Below are 23,091 nucleotides of genomic sequence, written 5' to 3' on the forward strand. Positions count from 1 at the left end.
GACGATGATAATACCATACGAAATGAAGTACCAGAGGTGAAGTCAACTTAGGCTTTTTATGCTTAAACGAGTTTTTCTTTTTATTCTCCTGTGTTTAATATCAGAAGCAAATACTCACACTCACCTATAAGCACATGATATAAACAGATTGTGACATTTTTCCTTAATTGAAGTAAAAATTCAGGTTTTACAATTTTGAAATTGAGAAATAACAAATGGAAAAGGTTAAAAAATGATGGTATCAGTTTCATACACCGCCCCCTATCGTTTGATTCAATCGCAGATGAATTTATAAATGATAATATATCATCTTTATTGAGTGCTAATAAAATATTAAGTAACAGATACCCCGTATGTTTGGCTTGCAAACGTCAGCGATCCGCATGCTGTGTAAGAAGTAAAAATGTTTGTGAACAATCTATCAGCAAGCTAGCGGTAATGAATATGCATATCGTCTGATATACCGAAGAGGTTTATATTTGTGATCTTCATGCTCTAACTTTATTGTCTGATTTGTTCAGGAATTCAATAATTTGTTGATTTACATCTCTGGAAAACACTTCTTGAATTAATCAATTTAATGGATTTTTCTTTAAAAATAATCTAGTAATATTGTTATTTTTAAATGGAATTTTTTGAAAATTAAAATGACGTCAACAGAGACAGTACCAAATACATCAGAGGTAAGACTCAGTAAGACGACTTTGAACAGCAACATTGAAGACCCTTCTCGTAACTCTGCGGTAGTGACAGCGGCGGCACACTGGAAGAGCAATCGTCTGCAAAGTATCTCCCTACCTCCGAACACCAATCTTCTAAGGGCCGATAGTACCGTCAAGGAAGATGCAACTTCTGATCCATCTGATCAACAACATTCAAGAAAAAACTCAAGAACGTCCTTGATTCCTGGAAGTCTGCCTCATAATGTTGCCGCTCAAAATGGCCAAAACTTAGCCCCGTCTTCAGAGATCATTAAATACCAGATACAAGCTGCCGCCATCATTGGTCAGGGAATAAACGCACAGAATGGAGAACTTGTAGAGAATGCCAACACTCGTGTTGGAGATTCCCTTCTTTTTACAATTCCATATATGGATGTTAAGCTTGCCTACATCTGCCTGTTTCTGAATATTGTAATCCCAGGACTAGGTAGGTCTTTTCCGTTTTCTTAAATGAATGTCACTATCAGACTGGTACCACTACGTCATTGGTGAAAATGTGTAATGTTTAACTGTTGATGTATACCGTATTTTATTTAATAATATTTTATTATAAATAGGCCTAATACAAACATTAAAAAATGTATGTTCTACTAATCTACTTGGCAACGTACTTTACTAGGTAAAATAACATGAACGTAAGATCAATGAAAAACACTGTTGAATATTATTACTAAAGCTCTGTCTACATCAAACTAGTTTGACAAAAAATGTGATTTGCCCAAATATGGTAGTGATATGCCCAAATGGTAGTGATATGACATCATCATGTCCATATATGGGCACATCACATTTTTTTTGTCACATAAAGTTTGATAGTGTAGACAGAGCTGTATATCATCACAGTTAGTAGGGTTGCAAATTACTGTTTTAGAACATATTATTATTTCCAACCATAACAATCATTCACCAAATATGGTAGTGATATACCCAAATGGTAGTGATATGACATCATCATGTCCATATATGGGCACATCACATGAAGTAATAACAATCATTCTTTCTTTTAAAACATTGTTCCAGATATACCATTCATTGTTTATTTTCTGTTCGTAAAATATATTTCCAAAAGTAGTATTTTATTGTAGAAACATGAACATTATTTCATAATTTTTTTATTAATTGTCGACTTTAAACTAACGTTTAATTGTGGCATTTTTCTGTTGCCCAATCCAACGATACTCGTTTGTGTTAAGTAGGCTATTTGTAACGTTGTATTGTTATTCATTTCGGTTGCCATGTCGACGCTATAATAAAGACTTATTAAACTTCTTAATAGTAATTGCATTGGATTTGCTATTTAATCTAGTGTTCATTTATGGCATTCAAGCGTAAATGATGATGATAATGAAATATCCAACCGATTTCAAATTGTTTTGGAGAAAATTTACAAAATGTCATTATCAACTTACATTATTATTACCGGTTTCATATTATAATTATCTCTATCTATCAATTTTAATCAACGTAATATGAATCAATGATGTGACGTCATAATCATAGTCATCATCTTTGGCCATATTTCCGCAGCCATAAAAAAATTATAAACAATCAGATAATTATTTAAAAATAAAGTGCACATGACCAGACATTACCGAACAACCAAGATCCCAATCACAAAGCAACAATTTGTTCTTCAGGTCAAAGGTTACAAGTTATCGCATTCGAATGAGAGATGATTATCGGTTAATTTTTCGAGCGGAATCGGTTAAACCCCGTTTCCACAGGAACTTTATCGGTTAATTATCGGTTAATTTTTATCGCGTAATTATCGGTTAATTTTGGTTGCGTTCCATTATCATCGTCTCTGTCATTATCATCTTGTCATTGTTACGCATCTTCAATGGTCATTAACATTTTAATATTATAACTATCATCATCATTATTACAGTGTTATTAATAATATTTCAGGCAACTCACAATATTATCAAGTATGTTTTAAGTATATGGTTATGCAAATTGCGTCTGAACCAATATTGAGTTTAATTACATTCTAATAATATACAATTGAAATTTAGACCGTATTGCACGATCTACCATAATATTATAATGGCTGTAAGATATCGAGATATACTCACTGTATTAATAATATTCTGTGCGTAGGAATGAAAATAGGTAGAACTGATCATAATAATCATATTGATTTTATTCTGTCATTATTAGCAATTTGTATTCTAAATTGTTCATCTACGATAAGTTCAAATAAGTAATAACAGACACGAAGAGACACGCAAAGATAACAATAATAGCAATTGAAGAGATCGTTGTCAATCATCTAATGATAAACATTAGACTTACCTTAATTTAGGCCTATTGTCCTTTTTTATTTTAGCTCACCAGTTGACGTTATTATTATTTCATTTCTTTTCATTCAGATTTGAAACAGTCCAAGAAAAAAAACAAGCATACATTTACAATAATAATATATAATCATGAAACGCCAAATAGGCCAAAATATTTATCCTTTTACTGATATTAATCCGATATAAACATGAACGTTCGATGTTTTGGTGATATGATGATGTGATACATAATGTGGCACTGTATTACAGAATTTATATTATGACACCGGGAAGGTCATCTTTAGCTCTGTCTACACTATCAAACTATATGTGACAACACAAATGTGATGTGTCCATATATGGACACGATGATGTCATCCACTACCATAGTTGGGCAAATCACACCTTTTTTTGTCAAACTAGTTTGATAGTGTAGACAGGGCCTAAGAGATCAGTACTAATAATCCTCTAGATAACTGGGGTTGTACCCAATACTAAAGTAAGCTAGTTTTCACAGCTTTTTATACATTGCGTCAGGATGAATGACAACGCATTTGATTGCCAAGTTAGGTCACCTGTGCTACCGGGATATTCAAATTTCCTTTGATAAGTATGCTCTATATTGGAAACGATATACAGTAGAGAACACTGGCTTGAACGGCACTAAGGCTGTTAAATGATTTAAAGTACCGTAACTAGGGCTTTGGAGAGTAAATAATTGTGTTCTTCACTTAAGGTAAGCAGGCCTAACATTCTGTTGTTCTCTTAGGCACAATCTTGTCCGGGTTTAGTGTGCTCTGCTTAAGCAGCAGTACACCTCAAGATGACCGTAAGCAAGACGAAGTAATGCAACTCTGCTGTTCCAATCTCTGCGTAGGCCTGTCACAAATGTTCACGATAACATTCTTTCTGGTTGGCTGGATATGGAGCATAACGTGGGGTGTCAATATGGTTCTTTTAGCAAGTAAGCTTTTTTTTTTGTGTCATTTTCCATCTTTCATCATAAATCAGTAAAAGAGTGTTGGTCTCTAAAAGAGATATCATTGTTCGAACACATTACATTTCAATACCTCGCTCACCACATCGACACAGTTGATGATAAAAAAAACAAAATAAGGGAAGAAAAAGACTACATTCCCGACAAAAACCTGTTCTTTTTGTGTGTATATTATGTGTTATATTAATTTCCATACCAATCGATAACTATATTGCACAGTCGGCCATAACAGGTTTATTACACACTCTTATGCAGTAATAATAATCATAATAAAACCATAACAAGACTGAATATATTAGAAAAGCTAAAACGTATATTCGTGAAAACGAAATTAATCAAAAGTCGACTACTAAAGTGCTAAAAATCTTTTTTTTTTCAGATCATCACAGAAAGACCCAACAAGAGAGTCGCAACCTTAGCACTACTGTATCTGTAGCTCGAGCGTTTATGAGGATGTGACCACAAGAGGCTGCAATTAAGACAATTCGTGTAGAATAAGTATTTTGTGATAGGACTGTCACTTTTTTTCAGAAGTAATTTTCATATTAAAGGCCAATTTACACAGACGAGAATCCTTATTCCTATTATATGATCATTTACACAAACGCGGAGCGGACTGCCTGGTGTTTTCCGCTCAAGATAGATACAGATTTTACGTGGGACAAGCTCGCAGTTTTCAGTGTAAATTGGCTCTAACTGACTCTCATTTTATGAAGATTTAAAAATTGTATCAACTTATAGTTATAAGTAAATAAATAAACATATATTAGTTTACGAATTTAGAGATGTTTACTATAATATAATCATAGAGAAATCTAACTTATTATTAAATAAAATTTAATGATAAAAAAGATCGAAGTTGTTTTTGGAACCATTCTTAAAATAACAAGCACCAAAGGGTGACAGGAAATACTTAATAATTAGTTACTAAGGCTGAAAAGCCTAAAGGCTAGGCTCCACCTAGTTCCTGAAAATGTTCCACTATGATTCCGAAACGTCAATCCTTTTTGTCATTAAATTTTATTTTAAAGATAAATTAGTTTAGGTACAATAATTATTACTAGCCGATTTGTACACATGGCAAATAATTTCACATATCTTAAAGCTCCACACTATCAAACTATGTGTGATATGCCCACATATTGTAGTGGTATTACATCATCGTATACATATGGGTATCACATTTTGTTGTCATATAAAGTGTGATAGTGTAGACAGACCTTAACATCCAAACGCTACATACTGTGATGGCAATGTGGAGAATCGGATGAGTATAGTAAACAAAAGTTTGAAACAACGAGTAGGTTCTGATGATTGCACGTGATTTTGAGGAAGATTGTAAGTGGTTGAATGCGCGGGTCAAAGTTCGTCACGTAGCGTCAATTAAGACCTTGGGGATAGAATATATATTTTAAAAAGCGTAACAAATACAAAATCGACGTATAAGAAGTAAGATTATTGACCAAACCTATTCAAAAGTATATAAATATGTAAATACGGACAATTGAAAATCGAAAGTCACTTAACGAATCATGAAGTATTGTTGCACAATGTAGTCGTTAAGAAAACAATGCAATTGTGCAAATGATAACCAATCGATGGAGGTAAATAAATACAGCTTTCAAACATACAAGTTTGTGAGACACTACTTAACACCTTTACTGCATAATTGTGAATAAAATAAATTCGTTATTGTTGGATAGGCTAATTACGTTGTACGAGTACTAAATTGATACGTTAAAAAGAATGCAATGGTATGTTTAGTAATCGTGGTAGAAGATCCTCAATCGTAGAACCAATGATGGAAGCTGAGGTGGTGGTTAAAGAATTCCAGATAGATGAGTCTATAAAGTATAACGATGCAGTTGTGGAGGCTTTTACGGTGTGGCGAACGAAGACTGAAGCGAATAAGAAAATTGCTAATAATAAGAAAAGCATTTGGAATCGGATAGCTGGAAGTTTCAAGAAGAGCAATGACAACCGAGAAGAACGGGATTTCATGGCAAAACAAATGGAACTATCTGTAATCTACGCAACAATTTGGGAAAATGACTCTCTATTATCGACTATACCTTACATGCCACTTAAGCTCGCCTTTGTCTGTGCATTTTTAAACATAATTTTACCTGGGACTGGTAAGTTTATTCTAGATTATAGGGTTGATGGTGTATAGATGCGTACGATGCATATGTTTTCTCTTTTGTATAATACATTTATTTATTCTAGAATACTAGATATTGTTAATACATTAAAATGAATGATCTTCAAACTTTATATATTTTTAACTGAAACTGCAAACAGCGACAAGGAATAATGCTTGTTAGCCGGATTAAAACGTTATTGTATGATATAATAATAATATTTATTCGGCATCATCAAGCACAATCTTGCCGCCAGGAGCAAGCAATAGAATTAACTGATCTTGCTCTCCAACGAAATACAACAATAATTTATAAATAAAGTTAGCAAGTTAGTTAAAATGACATAAAAACAATACATAAACTAAATATAGGCCTACAAAATATTATACATGACTTACATTAAAAACGAAAATACAAATTAGGCCTAAAAGGGCATATTGTCAAAGTTAGTATGATGAAATCAGGTGATCAAAATTTGAGCTTTGAAGTTGGTGACCAAAGTGCAATTTTTAATATCTTCTGGGAACATTTTTCCATAGTCTAGGGAAAATTACAAAAGAGGAGTTTAGATAATATAGATAGGCAAAACATTGACCGTCTGCTAAATCTATAAGTTTAGCATTTATGTTATGCTGTAGGCCTACTTTTAGTGTATAAATGTACCTTTGAAAGTATTTTTCTCCAGATGAAATACCGTACTAAGTAATTTTTAGGGATAAAAATATCCATGTTATTAATTGTAATATGCAGGTGATTATTTATGTTTCCTTAGAAATCACAAAATCTCCGGTTTTCAGATAAGGAAGTTGTATATCTAAATATCTTGTTTTTATTTCAACATTTAATCCGATCTAATTTTTATTCATAACAACTTGTTTTTCTATTCAGGAACGTTGATTGGCGCTGTGAGTATATTTGTATGCAGTAATCCACAAGGCTTGTCAAAACGTGATCCTGATGTTCTACAGGAGGCCTTTATAAGCAACGTGTGTGTTGGCTTATCGCAAATGTTCACAATCACGTTTCTTCTTGTCGGCTGGATATGGAGTATCGTATGGGGTATCAATATGATACTAGTCTCCCGTAAGTGGCAATTGTTTCCATCGTTATTTCCATCACATTACTATTTCACCCTTCTCTTATTACTATTTCACCCTTCTCTTATTACTATTTCACCCATTTCTAATTACTATTTCACCCTTCTCTTATTACTATTTCACCCTTTTCTTATTACTGTTTCACCCTTCTCTTATTACTATTTCACCCTTTTCTTATTACTATTTCACCCTTTTCTTATTACTATTTCACCCTTCTCTTATTACTATTTCACCCTTTTCTTATTACTATTTCACCCTTCTCTTATTACTATTTAACCTTTCTCTTATTACTATTTCACCCTTCTCTTATTACTATTTCACCGTTCTCTTATTACTATATCACCCTTATCTTATTACTATTTCACCCTTCTCTTATTACTATTTCACATTTCTCTTATTACTATTTCACCCTTCTCTTATTACTATTTCACCCTTCTCTTATTACTGTTTCACGCTTCTCTTATTACTATTTCACCCTTTTCTTATTACTATTTCATCCTTTTCTTATTACTATTTCACCCTTTTCTTATCATTATTTCACCCTTTTCTTATTACTATTTCACCCTTTTCTTATTACTATTTCACCCTTATCTTATTACTATTTCACCGTTCTCTTATTACTATTTCACCCTTCTCATTACTATTTCACCCTTCTCTTATTACTATTTCACCCTTTTCTTATTACTATTTCACCGTTCTCTTATTACTATTTCACCCTTCTCTTATTACTATTTCAACCTTTTCTTATTACCATATTCACCTTCTCTTATTACTATATTCACCTTCTCTTATTACTATTTCAACCTTTTCTTATTACTATATTCACCTTCTCTTATTACTATTTCACACGTTATGGCGACAACAGAAACGACTGAATTACATATTTTCTTTTCCATCTTTTTTTTTCAGAACACCACAATAGTCTTGTTGATAGAGAAATACATCGAATCAAAGCGTTATCATTGACAACCAAGTTGTTTGGTGTTTAAGACTTATAGCCTAGCTATAATGACATTGCCTCGACAATAAGATCATATAAAGCAGCTTAAAGCTGATGGTTACAGAGAAAAAAAACTATTTATTATGTACCATAATTAATATGGAATTATAGTAAAATATAAAAAAGGCACCAAAGAGATTTTAGTAGAATAACTCCTTCTTGGCACCAACAGCCATAATATGTTATAGGACTATTATTAGCAAATCTCTTTATATCACACTCATCTTCCCTAGATTTCGTAACCAATTGCAGGATCTTTTATTGTAGACAAATCATTTTTTGGACGAGCCGATGAGATTTACTGCCCAAATTTACTGCGAAGGGCAGAGCAGAATGGGATACAATCTCTCTTCCTGATTGGGTGCCAATTTTCACGGATAATAGAAATTCAAACAGTCATTATCGATTTATGTTTTCATTATCGATTATTCACGAATTTAAATCTGTTTACAATGTACATTATTTACTTTTAGCGTTGTTTAAAGATGTACATAATGATAAATAACACAACGCTTTATATTTGCGCGAATAGATTAGCTAAGTGGAAAGGTTTTTATCTATATATAGACCTATTTAATTATAGTAATTAAGCCTAGCCCATGGCCTACTGTATATCTTGTTAATTACACCTATTTAATACGATGGGCACTTATTACCAATAGGCTGTTTGAATCCTTTACACGTATTCTTTCATTATTATCGTAAGACATTGATATAGAATTTTTGATTAAGAAATTGATTAATGTTCCTTGGCAACGTCTTTCTAGTGACATAAGTATTAGAGAGGGCAGCATTTAAATAATTTTCCGAGATCAACCAATGAAGACTGACGCTCTCAGCGGCTATATTGGAGCGTATACAGTGTTTGAAACAACAAGATAGAGGACGACATTTATTTACAGAATATTATTCATTTATATTCAGAATATAAACGGTCAGGTCTATACTCGATTGGAAATCAGTTACTATATTAACCGCCGCCCAAATCAATATTATTTTATGCCATGGCGACAGCATACTTCTTATGCGGATAACATAATTATAGTTGGTGTCGATATAAAATTGATGGTCAAAAGGAACGAAATTTTATATGAATTTGCAGTTTTGTTTGTAAATTAATCACTCCGTAAACAGTGTTTAAAACACTACACCGTCTTAGCGCAATGATGTTTCTCTCCGTGGTCCTCTTCTCAGGGACTTAGGCCCCAGAACCCTGTATAACTTGAGTGTCTTGCAATTATCGGGTTGCATGCTACTCCACCATATAGACTTTCCCCATGCCTGATTGGCATATGCTAGTCAGTCGACAGTCTAGTAAATAGGCCTATAGGCCTACAGTTTAGAACCTAGGCTAACTCCGCCAAATGTAACGCTTATTCGCCAATGGCAGTAATCCACGTAAGTGCTATAAATTGCTCATTATGGATAATGTCTAACGAGAAATGTTTTATATTAATTGATATTTGAACTTCATTTGTCTGACCTACATTCATGCCACATTCTCGACTGTTCTAAAAACAATGGTGATCATAAGGACGTTAAGTCGTACTTGGTCTCGCTCGTAAATATTATGGTATATGGTGGGCTACACTTTTAATCATTTCAATAATTAAGTCGAAATAGGCCTATACAGTTTAGAACCTAGGCTAACTCCGCCAAATGTAACGCTTATTCGCCAATGGCAGTAATCCGCATAAGTGCTATAAATTGCTCATTATGGATAATGTCTAACGAGAAATGTTTTATATTAATTGATATTTGAACTCCATTTGTCTGACCTACATTCATGCCACATTCTCTGTTCTAAAAACAATGGTGATCATAAGGACGTTAAGTCGTACTTGGTCTCGCTCGTAAATATTATGGTATATGGTGGGCTACACTTTTCGAAAAATATAGAAGATATCGATTCCCTGTGTCTTTTATCAAACAACGTGGTTGCCATGGGTCAGTAGAGGAACAATTGAATTTCATTTCAGTAAACGCCAAGAGACCATTATTTACATTTGTGTTGTAGAATTTCCCTAAATTCAAAATAGATTGATTTATTCAAATCACAACAATAATAACAGTGCTTGTTTGTTGTATCGAACAGAGATTATACCCCCTGCGCAAAAAATATTTGCAATGAATGAGGCAACAACTGATGGGTTTTGTTTAGTTACAGAATAGTCTCGAATGAATGTGCTATAAAAACCATGAACAATTACGGTACCAAATACAAGCACGCTACAACCACGCTCCCATCCACATTTGCGTGAATAATAAATTATACAAGTAATTGTTTTCTTGATTTCTTTCCTTTCATATTATATACATCCGTACATAGTAACATACAACAAAACAAAACAGACAATGTACCAGAAAGAAATTCGGACCCATAAAAAGTGTCCCTTTTATAATAGGGACATCCCTAAAATATGACCGTATTGTTAAAACATTTCCCCTCATTCGTTTTACTATGGACAATGTTTCCAAAGGTGTCCCAACGGAGTTATTCTGTAATTATTCTAAACAAAAGATTTTAAATTAGTCAAAGGAATGGGTTTTAAGGAGTATTGCCGATATATTCCTTGCTTGAAACCATAATAATGATTTATATCATAGTTGATTGATCGAATTGTCATTTCACCCTTTTGAACGTTATGTACAGTGTTGACATTTTGTGGGTTTAAAGATAATCTATAGGTGTAAAACATAGTGTTGAGTCATTGTGATATTCTTATTCTTATAATTAAATGTTTTATTAAAACAGTATTATAAATAACATATATATAGAATCCCTTATGTCATTAATATCTTATTCCCTGCGCCTGTTTCATTATCGTAGTCAAAATCCTAACAGGAATTTATCGACCTGTGGTCTGTGTGTCTAAGGACATACAGTTTATAATCAATAACAATGTTAATAAATACTATAATGATGATACAGACGTCCTATAGAATGTTGGACGTGCCTAATATGATCTTTAATTTGGTTCATAGAGTAATTCGGCAAGTTCAAAAAAGTAAATAATTTCATTTGTTGTTCATTATATTAAAAATGTGACCTTCGTATTTCTGTTTACGTAATAATAATTATTGTTATCATATCACTTATTAAACCCAATTAGTTGTCTGGTAAATTTACGCAAACATAATTGATTGTCGGATTAACATGGCGGAGTTCATTATTCAGATAATAATCATGGTATCAGTTTCGTAATTATTTTTTAAAGGATAATTATGTAATACTATTATGATATATCCATTATTACAAGAAAAATAATAATAATTTTGATAAATAATGTAGAATCTCAACATCACTCCCACAACATACCGCAACATCTACGCAGCACCTCGAATCACCCCCATAACATTATCCTCACAGCACCCCATAGTACACCCAACCCACAGCACCCCCCCCCCCCACATAGTATCCCACCACCATCCCCACATAATCCCCACAGCTTCCTCACCATACCCTAAAACAGGCCCGTAGCCAGGAGGGGTTAGAATTTGTTAACCGACAAACCAGCAGGGGACTCAAAATTCACCTTTTTCCCACCATGGTTGAGATTACGATGAGCGACATTTAAAATAATATGGCACCTCCAGATGCTCGGAAATTGCACTCTCATATAACATTTTTTGGGAGTCTGCAATGTTATGTTGATCGGTAACGCATTCGTCGTGGCGTTTGTGACGGAAATGTTGTCTACTATTATTCATAAATAATGGTTTATTGTACAATATTCAATTAAAGATATACATCAACACATCTGTTGCATTTCATGAATTAATGATTTTATTCATTAATTTAAAAAAAAGATTAAATTGAAATTCAAATTAATTAGTTATTATACAGCACTTTATCAATTTTTATTTGAAATTTGAATCAACATTTTATTATATATTAATAAACAACAACCATACAGTACAGAATACAGCAAAAATCCCAACGCATTCAACATTGTGGTTGTATTGTGTTTGCGTTGAACGGCTTTTAAGAAATAATAAGAGAGAGTTGAATGTGATGAACCTGTTGACCTAGTCTGGGTTCCAGACGGAGTTTTGGCTCAATATATTAGTAAAAAGATAAATATTTTGGCACATATGGCGTTTTATACGTATACTACTTGAGCTTGTAAACATCGAAAAGACTGACTATCATTGGTCTGGGGGCAAGACAAGAACATTTTTAGAATAAGAACATTTTAACTTCAAGTTCAGGCTTTGAATTATAATATTGTATTATAAGGCCTAAATGTTAAAACGACCTATAATTTAGTACAAACATTTGTGATTTAAATTAAGTATCTATTTATATAATTTATTTATTTCTTTTGATTTTGTTTTTATTTTTATTTTCTCTTGGCTAAGCGGAGCCGGTTTTAGCAAACGGTGGGCTTCGTTCAAACACCCCCCCCCCCCCACCCCCCGACCCATGGCTACGGGTCTGTAAAACAAGGTTGTTTACTGTACTTGATGGTCAAGCTCACTCCGTAGTATCTGAAAGTTAATCAAAAGTATCCGACAACATTATAATATAAGACAAAACCATGTTACATTTAACACACATAAAGTTCATGAACATATTTACACTCTATTTTGAATGTTTACCCAAGCGACACAATATGTTTCTACTTGATACGAATATGTTTAATATTTTATGATTTCCTACAAGGAAACCGTAATTGTATGAGCAACATTAGCATAAGACGCACTGTGACAATTGAGTCGCATTGTATCCGTCAGCTCAAACTTTGTTTGCCAACGGACATGTTCTATTTATAGACAATTCCCATAGGAGCTGTTAATATTAATTAGAGGATGATTATAAAATATTGCTTTTAAAATCATAACTTAAATTATTTGGTTTTATTATTAGTATGTATGATTCCTTCATGTATCAAATTTAAAAGAAAGTGTTAAATTGAAGCATTTTAAATAGATTGGCAATTTTAATCTTACAAGGAAACATAATTACGATATTTAGAAAATTGTCAATATAATGATACCAGTAAGTCAATTGAAAAAGGCTGCTGGTTTACCGACAGTCAAGCAAACAAAATCCAAAGAGTTTAAAATGAAGGTTTAAACACTGTGCATAAGTGAACGGCCCTAAAGCTTGGTTCCCACTAGGACGCAACGCAAGGACGTAAGCGCAACGTAAGCAAGTTGACCAATCACAAGCAAAAAGTCTGATAATCGTCCTAGTGGGAACCAATCTTAAACAAAATGGAGAAATACAGAAAAAATGGAGTTACTGCAGAAACTGCAGTACAATAATGCTTACACTAGCGAACATAAAACATAATCAAAGTATGTACACATTTAATACATCCGTTCAAAGTTCTATTAATTTTATTAGTCACAAAACAAACCGTTTTTTCACAAAACATCATGTTAATAAATAAGTGATATTACTAGATTATTTATGAATTTATTTAATGGACTCCATGAATCGATGGTTATTTTAAAAATGTACGTTGTATGAGGCAGTTTACCTTATATTGCGAAATTCCCGCAAAGAAACAAAGGCTGGAAATATTAATGTTTTACACGTATACCAGAAGCAAACCAAATATCACCAGATTCTCGATACTGTATCTAGATTCTCAGTATCATAGGAACATTTGGTAATACAGCATCACATGTGTTTCACATGTATCGCCTAGTATCAAGACCATAACCCACCTCTTACAATATACAGACACCAAATGTAAAACAACAAATGATATGCTGTATTACGAAATATTCCTATAAAATGGGAAATATTGTAGTATGGAGATACAGCAATGAGAAAATATATATTTATAGTAGAAGTGTATTAATTAAGTAGCCTGCTGTTGAGAGCTTAAGCTCTATCTACACTAAAAACAAGTGTTATGTGCCCAAATACGGTAGTGATATACCCAAATATGGTAGTGGTATGACATCATCATGTTTATATTTGGGCACATCACATTTTTTTGTCACATAAAGTTTGATAGTGTAGACAGAGCTTAATACATTATAAGTCATAATAATAAATAACATTTGTAAAGGATGCATGACATATATTCACAGTGGCACTCAATCACATTCAAAGCCATTAATCAATGATTAGTAGGCCTGTGAATAGAATGATAGAAAAGGAATGATTTTGTTCAGACTACTGAATGGTTTTACAATAATTTAGTTGAAAACGAGTTTAATTTTTTTTTATTACAATGTCCTTTATATAATAATTTAAGAAAACAATTACTTCCACTCTAGCTGAGCCGGTATACACTGGTACCATAGAGAAGGGGATGTGCTTACCGTCCTGTAGCAGGCAATTTATTTAGAAATACGTGTCAAAGTTTCTGTTGTTTAATGAGTTAACCATTTAGGCTTTTATCTAAAATAATTTTCCTGTTAATTTACATTTCAATATACATTTTTACATTACACTTTCAAATTGAATTTACACACCCTTTACATCTAGTGCCACCATATCACCACTCTGAGAACTCTTCTTCCTTGGGGCACTTGCGTCTTCCATCACCTCAACAGCGTCACCACTATCTGCCGCTGGCTCGATCTGATTTGAATCGGTGCAGACGATAAGAATTCTGTAAGCCTGCAACATTATGACTAGAAGGTTTTTGCACGTGAAGAAAATCATCATTTGGTTGACAATGTTATGGTGGATAAGAAGATAAAGCCTCATCACCAGGAACGGTCCATCCTGCATCAGTAGTGTGATCGACAACGCCCATATCTCATTCTCACAGCACAGGCACGCTCGACAAATGTATATCTTCTTCGTCTTTTTAAACATTCGCACCTTAGCGCCGCTAACGGACGTTAGCACGAGCGTAAACTGGAGTAGGCTCCAGGCCCAGAGTCCTAGAATCATATAGATGAGTACAGCATTACATTTCACATTGTCTTCTTTTAAATTTTCAATTGAAAATTCAAGAATGTCAGCTGCCATGCCGATGTAGACGAGTAAAAGTTGCGATAGTTGATCACGTGTCAGCTCCCCTTTTGGAAGCAACCATCGTCCCAGAACCAAAAGACACAGTAATATTTGTTCAAGTGCGAGCACCCAATCACTTTCACTCAACGATATCGGTATGGTTACCTGTTTAAAACAAACAAATTAATTACTTTGCATTTCAAATTTTATTTTTGAAGCTGCCACTTTAAGGTACCTTTCATCTTACGAGTTTTTTTCGCAGTACTGTAAATGCCTCTGTATATAGTTAGTGCCCAGTGGCGAATCCAGAATGTTTAAAATGGGTGGGATGGAGGAATGTTTATCTTTGGAATTGTATTTGTGAACTTTGGTGGTTAGGGTGCCTTGGATCACCGATGAAGGTCTACATTAATATTTAACTCTGAAATGTTACATACGCGCATGCCGCAGTTCTGAATCCACCCATATAACATAATGCACATTATATTGTATATAATATAACTTTATTCACAATCTCAGATTAAAAGTATACATAAATAATTAAATTAAAGTAAATACAAAATTATTGAAGTTGTGAATGGGGTTAAGTTGTAAGCAAAACATTTAGACGCAAAGCCCCTTTAAATGAATAAATAAGTAAATAAATAAATAAAATCAGTAAAATGTACCATAATAATTGTAACGATAATAATAACAATATCATACTGACAAATCCGTGCAGTAAATATAAAATTACATACCCCGTTAACTTCTGAAAGGGCCACAGTGCTGTCATTTGCATAGCTGACACACTCGTCCCATCCCTGTTCATCCCGATAGTCGATCCGGTTTTCATACAGTTGTAACTCCAGTAAGTAGATGCCGGGAACGACACTTGCTAGGTACAGCAACACACTTGGACAAAACCTATATATAATAAAAACAATAATATAATTGTTTCTGACTTGTAATTGTATTGTAAGTTTGTGCTTTTAAATTTCAATAATGTAATAATTTATGATTATGTATATTTATATATATAAACCATTGTTAATGTTTTTAATATAATATGTTGGCAAATATATACTTTATTTTATATTACGATATATACAGTATAGTCAATCTATTGTCTATTGATATTGCTATACACCTTTAAAATGATCAATTTTGCGGTATAACTTATCAATAGTTTTCGATCACATACTACCGTAAGTAATTTACATACGAATGGACACAGATGCTGGATTAGAATCTGAAAACAAATCATGATAACAATGGGTTTAACCGGTGAAGACGTGCTAAACACATAGCTCCTGTGATTTTCAATTTTACAATTGTACCTATGTTGGTCCTATGTAATGTCACTCTTCCCTGAAGCGTGAACAATTACCAAATATTCATATCGACTCAAAATTGAAATGATTCCGAGAAATGAAAATCGTATTCGAAGTATCAAAGTGTACGATGTCGAGAGCTGCTCGATAAACGCCGGCAAGACTGATTCAGTGAGCAAACGCCTAAGTGTAAGTAGGCCTACCCTGCTTTTTCCATGATTCTAAACTCGTAGGTCGATATAAATTACAACTGACGACATTAACGGATCTATATGTTTGTATACTGATATAAAGAAACTTTTCAAAGTCATATCTAAGTACCCCTGAAATTAGTAGGTCTACCAACTAACCGAACAACTGTTCACATAATGGGGACGACACCCGACAAATACCTCAAACAGAAAAGTTTCGCAAAAACATTGAACAACTCCAGCCTCCCAGAAAATCTATATCACAAACATATTACTTTTCAATTAAATGAAAAGTTACGGTCAATATTGAAGAGGAGGAATGCGAGGATTTCCATTATTCGAATGCTGTAATGATGTGTCGTCACTAAAACAAAGATTAAACCAAGGAAACACAACTATTGACCATTGACACGATAATGAGTTTTCATAACTGGAGAAAGATAACTTGACCAACCCGAACCAGCTAGCAAAAGTTAACGTATTCAATGGCGATACTAAGTCGAATATCGGACAGAAACAGAGGTTGATGCATATTCCTTAAACAGTAACGATGTCATACAGCATCCTGTAGGCTCACCACCCTGCTGTAGCAACAACAGAAACAAACACAGATTCACTAATAATAAAATCATGGCTGTCTCCGTATACCATTGAATAATAATAATAACAAAAATACAATGGCAGAATGCAGACTACCTCTGCGGATATCTTTAATTTTGGAGGGTTTCTGATCAAAGCTTCAAGTCTATGAATGATACGCGACAATGTCATGACGCAAGGATTGGAATAGCTGCCTTGCTCATCTCCATCGGAAGTTTCGGTAAGAGACATTCACAATTTAACAACTTTTAGTTTTGAATCATTTCTTATTTTAGCAGGGCAGTTAGTTATTCAAAGGTTTTTAACCTACGTAGTCAACAGCTCAATTGGTGATTTTATTAAATAGGCTACATTGAGTGTACATTTACTAGGGTCCTACTAAATACCACCGGAGAACTACCGGAACCTAATCGACAATGTTGCAAACTGTAGGCTCAGCTTTTCTCCGTTTTTACGGCTCACTATGTCGGTCGGTCGATTGGTCGGTCGGTCGGTTGGTTGGTCGGTAAACACTAATTTGAGCACGCGACTGCAGCCATGTATATGGCCTTGTTACAGATTGAGTGTACTATCTACAATAATTTTTACAGATGATTGTAACAGATCATAATTTCTTGTGTTGTATGTCACATTGTTTTTCACTGTGCACATTACCTTAACCTGAACAGTAATCAATGACAAAATTGTAATTTTAACGAACATGTGATGCTCGGGAGAATCTGGTTTCCGATTTATTGGATTGGCTATTATGTGCCTGATGGCTGCATATAAAACATCATTATGAATGTTGTTTCCTCGTACAATACTAATCAAAAGTTGCAAGTGCATACCGTATTTTTTGCCCGAATAATTATACAAAAGATTGGGCCATGCGCTAGTATTTTACAAAGGCTTTTTAATTCATATGAATCTGCTCTGTTTTTCTATTTAACACTTATTGTGTATTCTGTCAATTTATTTGTAAGACATTTCAAACATCTTAGAATTTATATTTTTAATAGTCTTTCACCTCGGCTGCTGACGCGCTTAAAGGCTTAATCTAATGTGTTTTTATACACATTCAACATCACTTTTCAATCAATTATTTAGATTTAACACATAGGTTTAGTGCCATAACAAAAAGTCAATTTTCATACTTAAACCCCAAGAGCAAAAGTACAACACGTACGTGACTTAAAACCGTAGTAGGCTTCTTGTAACATTTCTGGCTTAGCCAACTGCACAACCGCAACATACCAACAAATGATGTAGACTTAAATAAACAATCCTATACGTAGCGAACAGCAACTACAGTTTAGACCTGTACCTTTTGTACGTTTTGAAAAAAAAATCAAATTATAACATAACATAATAGCAAATACAATTCACGCCATCTTTATTAATAGGCACTTTGTTTCGGATTTGATAATTGTATCAGTATGATACAGTCATACTTAAATATGTTGCCTGTACCCCACATTTTAAAGCTTAAGCTTCCAGTGGGGTACCCCTTTTCTCATTTATTATGTATTATTTTAGAAAATGTTATCTGTACTTTTGTTTTTATTTGAGAAATAAAATTTATTATTGATATTGATATTATAATAATGTACAGTAGTATTAGATTAACGGGACTTAACAAAGTGTCTCAAATGTATAGGATGTGTAGGCTATGGGTGTACTCTAGTGTTAACAAGGCCATATACATTACTGCAGAGCTGTAGAGTCTACAACACCCCTTACGTTTCACAGGAAAGTGTGCCCTTAGTAAAGATGTACACTGGATAAGGAGGGCTTCTACTGGAATAAGTTTTTGGAGGCTTGCTCTAACAAATAACAGGGACTTGATTAACAGTTAGGTCACTTATAATAAAACATGCATGATCAGAGGAATCACCACTCTTCCGAGATACATATAATACATGCAGGGTCACTGTGCTCGTGGTTTTGCAGTAACTCATGGCGATCGATACAACCGTTAAGTTGTTTATCAGATCCACAAATTAATTACTAACATTATACTCATTATTTATTTAAATGATATAATATACTGTTAGCACACAATCAATCATGTTTACTGAAGAAAAGTTAGTGGTTGCCAGGGCATTTGCAGCAAACAACAACAGCAAATAATAGCGGTAGAGGATACCGTTGTTTGTAAAGAAACAAGCCTATGATCGGAAAAGACCAAGCCTATTATATTAGCCCATTAAACCGATATTATTGATTTGTCACAAAGCCATGTGTACTAACGTTGATTTGTTTAGTAATGATATCCGTTTTACATTGAGCCTGTCGTGTTTGATCATTCTTAACTTTGAGTGTCCCTAATTCCCAGAACATTTATTATAATATATTATGAGGCGTACACAAATAATTTCACGATGACATGAAATATGATCAATTTAGGACAAATTAATACATATGATTCTGATTATTCCAATGCATGTTCTTGGAATTTAATTAGGGTTTTTTTTAAAATTCACTTCCTTTAGGAAAAAACCAACAAAAATAATGATTTCAAAAAGACATTTAAACGAGTTAAATTTACCCAAAATATTATTGTCTGACAGACAATTTGACTATTTTTTGCTTTAAATTACATTTTTTCAGGTAAATAATTTACCGATCACAATTTTGGTTTGGTCAAAGTGAATAACTAGTGTGTGACATTAAAATAGCATACTCAACAACAAAAAATGGGACAATATATCTGTAACAATAACAATTTGTTAAACCCAATTTAACATTTCCTGCTTTTATTTTTTATGTAAAGCGCATTGAGAGCCTGCTTATATGCGCTATATCAGAACAGACTATTATTAAACCCGGATTTTCAGTGGTTTATATTGTCCTTGTGACCAACTTAAATTAGGCCTACTATTTTATTGATTACGTTGTCCTACATTGCTTACTAAAATCAACATTTAAATTGAAATAAAGATACGTCATTGATAAATTTAAATGACTTTTACAGTAGGCCTACATTCTTTTCATAAAAAATCCACAACAGTTACCGTATCCATACTACCTAATAGCCTTGAGTATGAAAAGTTTCTTCAGTGTAACTTACTGAATGTGGTTATTACAATGATCGGTATCCGCGATTTATTAATAAAGTAATACCGTATTTATTTCCTTGAACCATGCTTAACCCAAATAAAATAACACCGTCATTGTCTTAGACTATAGAATAGGAGTATAGGCCTACGTTAATGATAAATACAAATGACTTTACAGTGCATGATTCTTTTTAACCAAATCCATTGAACAACAGACCTACCTATTAAATAACCTTGCGTATTAAAAGTTGCGTCAGTGTAACCCACTGAATGCGGTTGCTATAAAGTATCCGCGGTTTATTAATAAGGTAATACATTATTTATTTTCTTAAAGCATGCCTAACACACAATTAAATAACACCGTCATGTCCGTAGAACATATAATAGGCGTACCTTAATGATAAATTCAAATTACTGTTTTTTTCACAGTAGGCCTATCCTTTTTATCAAAATCCATTGAACAACAGTTAACCTTGCGTATTAAAAGTTTCTTCTGTGTAACGCCCTGAATGTGGTTACTATAAAGTAATCGGTATCCGCGGTTTATTAATAAGGTAATAATACATTATTATTTCCTTAAACCATGCTTAACCCAATTAATAACACCGTCATTTTCTTACAACATATTATTATTTATATTGTTTGTTTTCATTGAGACAAAATAAATAACTTATCTCATTCTTATTTTATACATTCTTACTTTTAACACGCATTGCTATGTGAGCATTATGATAATTTTTCTCGATTTTTCAATAGTAATTTCCTGTTATTTCAAACATCACACACAAACGTCGTGTACTTCCGATACTTTCTTGAATATAATAATTCTTTCTATTATAACAATGTGTAAATGTTTAGTAATATAGCAAACAACACAGCTATATAATGCGTATTGTGTAGTTTTACAGCTCACTATGTCGGTCGGTCAGTCGGTCGGTTGGTCGGTCGGTACACACTAACTTGAGCACGCGACTGCAGCCATGTATATGGCCTTGTTAAATATAGAATCATGAATAAACTTACATCAATAATGCTTAGATTTTAAAGACAGACAACAAATTTGTTTTGTCTGAGTGATGTATATATTTATTTGTATATATACAGTACCTCGTTATCATTAATTATATTAATTTAAATTAAATAAATAATTGTAATTAATAACTTTGCAGTATTAATGTCTAATTTGTTTGACTCAAAAATAGTCTTTTTGAATTGTTATTTTGATTGTATAAAGAGGGCCCATAGATATCATCTCCCCTCTGCGAGGAAACTGGAAGGGCCACCTTCTGTAAATATTGTTGAAATAAAAAAGAATAGGTCTAGGGTACCTCGTCTGTTCGGATCTAGGACTCCTGAAATGCAGGTGCCTATGTGTTAGTTGTATTGGTACTCTATACCTTATCAACAAGGCCATATACATGACTGCAGTCGCGTGCTCAAATTTAAGTTAGTGTTTACCGACCGACCGACATAGTGAGCTGTAAAGTCGCGTTTGCACGCCGACTAAAAATAGGTGATATGAACAAGTTGAACATTTTCTTGGATGAATACGATATCAGCGCTTCATCTTACATGGTTTAAGCAATCTTAGACATGACGTTACGTTTGTTTTACCATGTTTCTTATATACACATATTTAAATATTATAATATTCTTAATTACCTTTGATATTATTTGTTAAAATTGGTAAAAAAAGTAAGCACCTACCATTTCCATTCACCGTTTTCAGTAAACTTCAACGTAAAAATCATCTCCACCGCCAGTAAAATGACGGGTATAAGAAGCAGATAGTAGATCTGATCATCCTCTAAATCGGTCACTCTCCACGCGACCAAAACTCCATGTACAGCGAACAAAATTCTCGCCACTACCGCTTTGATTAGAGATATTACAGACATTTTGATTTAGGCCTAAACCGCAATTTTAGAACACAATTAGCCTGTTCGTATAGTCTCCTTGTGCAAAAATCCTTTTGATAATTCTAAAATACAATGCTAGAAATTGAAGTATTCCTTTACAAAACTTGATTGAAAACGGATATAAGGTTGGTTTACTGCTGTCAGTTGACTCTAAACAATTTAATCTCAAATTTCGACTAGTTCCAATCTTGAAAAAGTTTCCGTTTAGGAATTGGAATAATCACAATCCGATTTGCAGTTTCTTCGGCGCATTCATGGTTGTATTAGACAGAGAGTAATCGTGAATTGTGGAAGTGTGTATAGAGTATTTCCCATCATCGAGTCGTGACAATCATTTCTATTGATCAAAATGTGTCGGAAACGTCATCGGCCAAATCCTATAGGACAATCGTTTTTGTTGCTACGTTACGTGATACAATGGACAAATAGTTTGTTTTGTAGTAATGGTTCGGTAGTCTTATTCTTTTTAAATGGGTTTAGCAAGAATTATCATACAAAGTTGATGCAAAGACGAAAAGGCTAAAATGCTGTATTACCAATAAACACTGTCAGTTAAACTTTTCGTTATTTCGTATTGAATGTCAAATGTGAACGTAAACGCAATGGAGTTGTTTTAATTAATTTATAGCAAAATAATATTAATCACGAATTAAACTATAGTTTCCCATGGAGATAATGATCCAATTACAACTATAAGTTGTTTGTTACGGTGTAGGTTCAAAAGTGTATTTCAACTTAATATAAGATAAATATTTTGGAACATATAGCGTTTTATACGTATACACAAATCGAAACGCCGACTGGTGGACTACCCGTTTTATTAGTCTCATATTATTATGTGATTTTTTCTTAAATGCTGTAAT

General features: G+C 33.3%; 3 protein-coding genes and 1 long non-coding RNA gene across 5 annotated transcripts in view; 3 read left to right on the forward strand and 1 right to left on the reverse strand.

Moving 5' to 3' along the window:
* The first annotated feature begins 243 nt into the window (after positions 1 to 243).
* Positions 244 to 5,904, forward strand: LOC144852832 (uncharacterized). Its single transcript, XM_078710857.1, has 3 exons — positions 244 to 1,149; positions 3,771 to 3,965; positions 4,378 to 5,904. Exons 1-3 carry the CDS (start codon positions 648 to 650, stop codon positions 4,455 to 4,457), a joined length of 777 nt encoding a protein of 258 aa, XP_078566983.1. The 5' UTR covers positions 244 to 647; the 3' UTR covers positions 4,458 to 5,904.
* Positions 5,755 to 8,890, forward strand: LOC144852834 (uncharacterized). Its single transcript, XM_078710859.1, has 3 exons — positions 5,755 to 6,133; positions 7,028 to 7,222; positions 8,146 to 8,890. Exons 1-3 carry the CDS (start codon positions 5,755 to 5,757, stop codon positions 8,223 to 8,225), a joined length of 654 nt encoding a protein of 217 aa, XP_078566985.1. The 3' UTR covers positions 8,226 to 8,890.
* Positions 8,891 to 13,564: 4,674 nt separating this feature from the next.
* On the reverse strand, positions 13,565 to 22,503 carry LOC144852829 (transmembrane protein 26-like). 2 transcript variants are annotated; one of them, XR_013614341.1, is made up of 4 exons: positions 22,017 to 22,503; positions 15,905 to 16,070; positions 14,231 to 15,329; positions 13,565 to 14,061 (listed from the first exon to the last, which is right to left on the reverse strand). XR_013614341.1 is itself a non-coding variant. In XM_078710853.1 (3 exons), the coding sequence occupies exons 1-3, from the start codon at positions 22,205 to 22,207 to the stop codon at positions 14,667 to 14,669; spliced, it is 1,020 nt and encodes a 339-aa protein (XP_078566979.1). In that variant the 5' UTR covers positions 22,208 to 22,503; the 3' UTR covers positions 13,565 to 14,666. The 2 variants fall into 2 exon arrangements, 1 of the variants encoding a protein (XP_078566979.1); XM_078710853.1 differs by having other exon boundaries at positions 13,565 to 15,329.
* Positions 16,446 to 23,091, forward strand: part of LOC144852837 (uncharacterized) — a 57,186-nt gene continuing 50,540 nt past the window's right edge. Inside the window, exon 1 of the long non-coding RNA XR_013614342.1 lies at positions 16,446 to 17,488. This is a non-coding gene — a long non-coding RNA (uncharacterized LOC144852837). The remainder of the gene's footprint in view (positions 17,489 to 23,091) is intronic.

Source organism: Antedon bifida, chromosome 9 (genome assembly GCF_963402885.1).
Source record: "Antedon bifida chromosome 9, ecAntBifi1.1, whole genome shotgun sequence".
In the NCBI taxonomy this organism is placed as follows: domain Eukaryota; kingdom Metazoa; phylum Echinodermata; class Crinoidea; order Comatulida; family Antedonidae; genus Antedon; species Antedon bifida.